The following is a 2,126-nucleotide window of genomic DNA, read 5'->3' on the forward strand; positions in this document are numbered from 1 at the left end:
ACACACATACTCACACACACACACACACACACACACACACTCGCACACAGACAGACAAACACACACAGACATACTTTTTCTTCCCGTCATTCTGGTACAGGTTGATCGTAATTTCAGCCGTCCAAAGAATACTTTTGTTTTGGGGATATATTAAAGAAGGGGGTACAATTGTGATGAGAATACCCTCAAATTAAAGCTCAGAATGTGCACTTTAAGCACATATTCATTATATAACTGTAGCTTGAATATGTTTTGGTCAACAGCTAAAATAGTAAAAATTGTGCCTGTGTCCAAATAATATATGGACCTGATTATATGCTCTAATAGTTTTGCAAAACAACTTTCATTCACTGTTACGTCCTCCTTTGTTACATTTTATTTATTGATTCACTTTTTTTTGTAATGTTTACTTAAAATGTAATAACTGGACCTAAAACGTCTCTGATGATGTATGCTGGACGTCTCCAATCGTTTAGTCTGCTTAAATCCCGCCCCTTTCTTACAATTGACTGCAAGCTCACGTTCATTTTTTGAGTGCCACGCCCACATCTCAACATCCAATCAACAACTGATGCACTGAACCAAGTACCTGCCATACATTTTTGTTTTTCAATAATACATTACACGCGGATGTACGAAGAAACAAATCTGTCACTATTTCCATTTTATTGTGACTTTAACAAAATGGGTACGCCAAACATGACCTAAGTTTTGCCGACATATTTTTAAGTTCAAAATTTGCTGCACAGACACATAATCAAAACGTTTCTGTTATAACTACATGTAGTGACTATACAAAAACAAACAACCAAAAACATTTCTTCAGAAGACGACTTTTAAATCTTATCGTTTCATTCATATTTTAGTTTATGATAAGCTACAATAAAGGCTCTGTGTTTTTTTGCCTGACTCTTTGCTGTCTTTTAAAGTGTATATTTTTGGCAAATTGCATGGAAACCAATGGTGCTCAATTTGACACCAAATTTTCGTGGGCATTTCAGGGGAAATTTGCGTTAGGGCGGAATATTTTCCAATGCAGATTTTGCAATAGGTTCAAGCTGATCATGTGGATTTACCGCACTGACCAATAGAAAGCTGCTTGTTTGGAAAGTGACTTCTGTTTGAAATGGGATTTATACATTGCTATACTATTGACAATAGTTAATGCACCTTTTTTTGCTTGCAAAATTTCGCTAATGTGACAGACCTTAAAATCGTAGTCACCAAAATTTGTACAGCCTTTCCAAAACATATTTGTCAAAACTTCCCATGCACAATCATGATCCTAAGTGAGGAGAGTGTAAGAAGAAATAGTTGTTAGCCAGTGTTTCAAGCAAGTGGAATTTGGGTCAAATTGACCCGCAACACAATAGGAGGGTAATGAAGAGTGTCTGTTTGTTGCAGCTCGGTGCTGGAGTGAGTTTGCCTGGTGTGGTGGCTGCCAAGTGTGGAGCTCGTGTGATTTTGTCAGACAGTGCTGAGCTCCCCCTCTGCCTGAGGAACTGCTGGCGCTCCTGTGACGTCAACCACCTCCCCAACGTACCTGTGATCGGACTCACCTGGGGACAGGTATCACCAGAGCTCCTCTTGCTGCCACCTGTGGATGTTATCTTGGGATCAGATGTATTCTATGAACCTGAGGGTGAGTGTTTTTTCCCTTGTTTTATCTTCTTTATCTTACACAGGTTTCTAAGCATTGAACAAAACACTGCTTTGAACAGATTTTGAAGATGTGCTTGTGACCGTCTCCTTTATTGTGAGGAGAAACCCTCATGCTCAGCTCTGGACTACCTACCAGGAGAGAAGGTGATGTAACAAACATGCATTACTGACTATCATTTACCTTCCATAAACGTTTGAAATCCCACACTTTCTATGACATTTGTAGTTGTGTGTGATTCTTGGATAAGGATTTTAAAATAAAGTTTGATTGAGATTACACTCACAAGAACAGTTTGTAGCTTGTGAAATATGGCTTAATATTTTTTGGAACCTGTAATACTTTTTTTGAGGATTTTGATGAATCCCGAATAAAGTATCAGTTTCAAAATTTTTTAATATATATATATATATATATATATATATATAATATAGCAGCACAACTGTTTCAATACTAGTAACTAGTT

The 2,126-nt window shown here is 37.4% G+C and overlaps 2 protein-coding genes across 3 annotated transcripts in view; both read left to right on the top strand.

The window, feature by feature from the left end:
- The window catches only part of mfsd11 (major facilitator superfamily domain containing 11), a 27,472-nt gene that overhangs the window by 5,851 nt on the left and 19,495 nt on the right, over positions 1-2,126 (top strand). The gene's annotated exons all lie outside the window — the stretch shown is intronic.
- Positions 1-2,126, top strand: part of mettl23 (methyltransferase 23, arginine) — a 6,683-nt gene that overhangs the window by 1,296 nt on the left and 3,261 nt on the right. For both annotated transcript variants that reach the window (XM_016456828.1, XM_016456819.1), the window contains exons 3-4: positions 1,405-1,642; positions 1,722-1,806. In XM_016456828.1, coding sequence (XP_016312314.1) covers positions 1,405-1,642; positions 1,722-1,806 — 323 coding nt within the window. The remainder of the gene's footprint in view (positions 1-1,404; positions 1,643-1,721; positions 1,807-2,126) is intronic.

Source organism: Sinocyclocheilus anshuiensis, unplaced genomic scaffold (assembly GCF_001515605.1).
Source record: "Sinocyclocheilus anshuiensis isolate Anshui unplaced genomic scaffold, SAMN03320099.WGS_v1.1 scaffold229, whole genome shotgun sequence".
NCBI lineage: Eukaryota > Metazoa > Chordata > Actinopteri > Cypriniformes > Cyprinidae > Sinocyclocheilus > Sinocyclocheilus anshuiensis.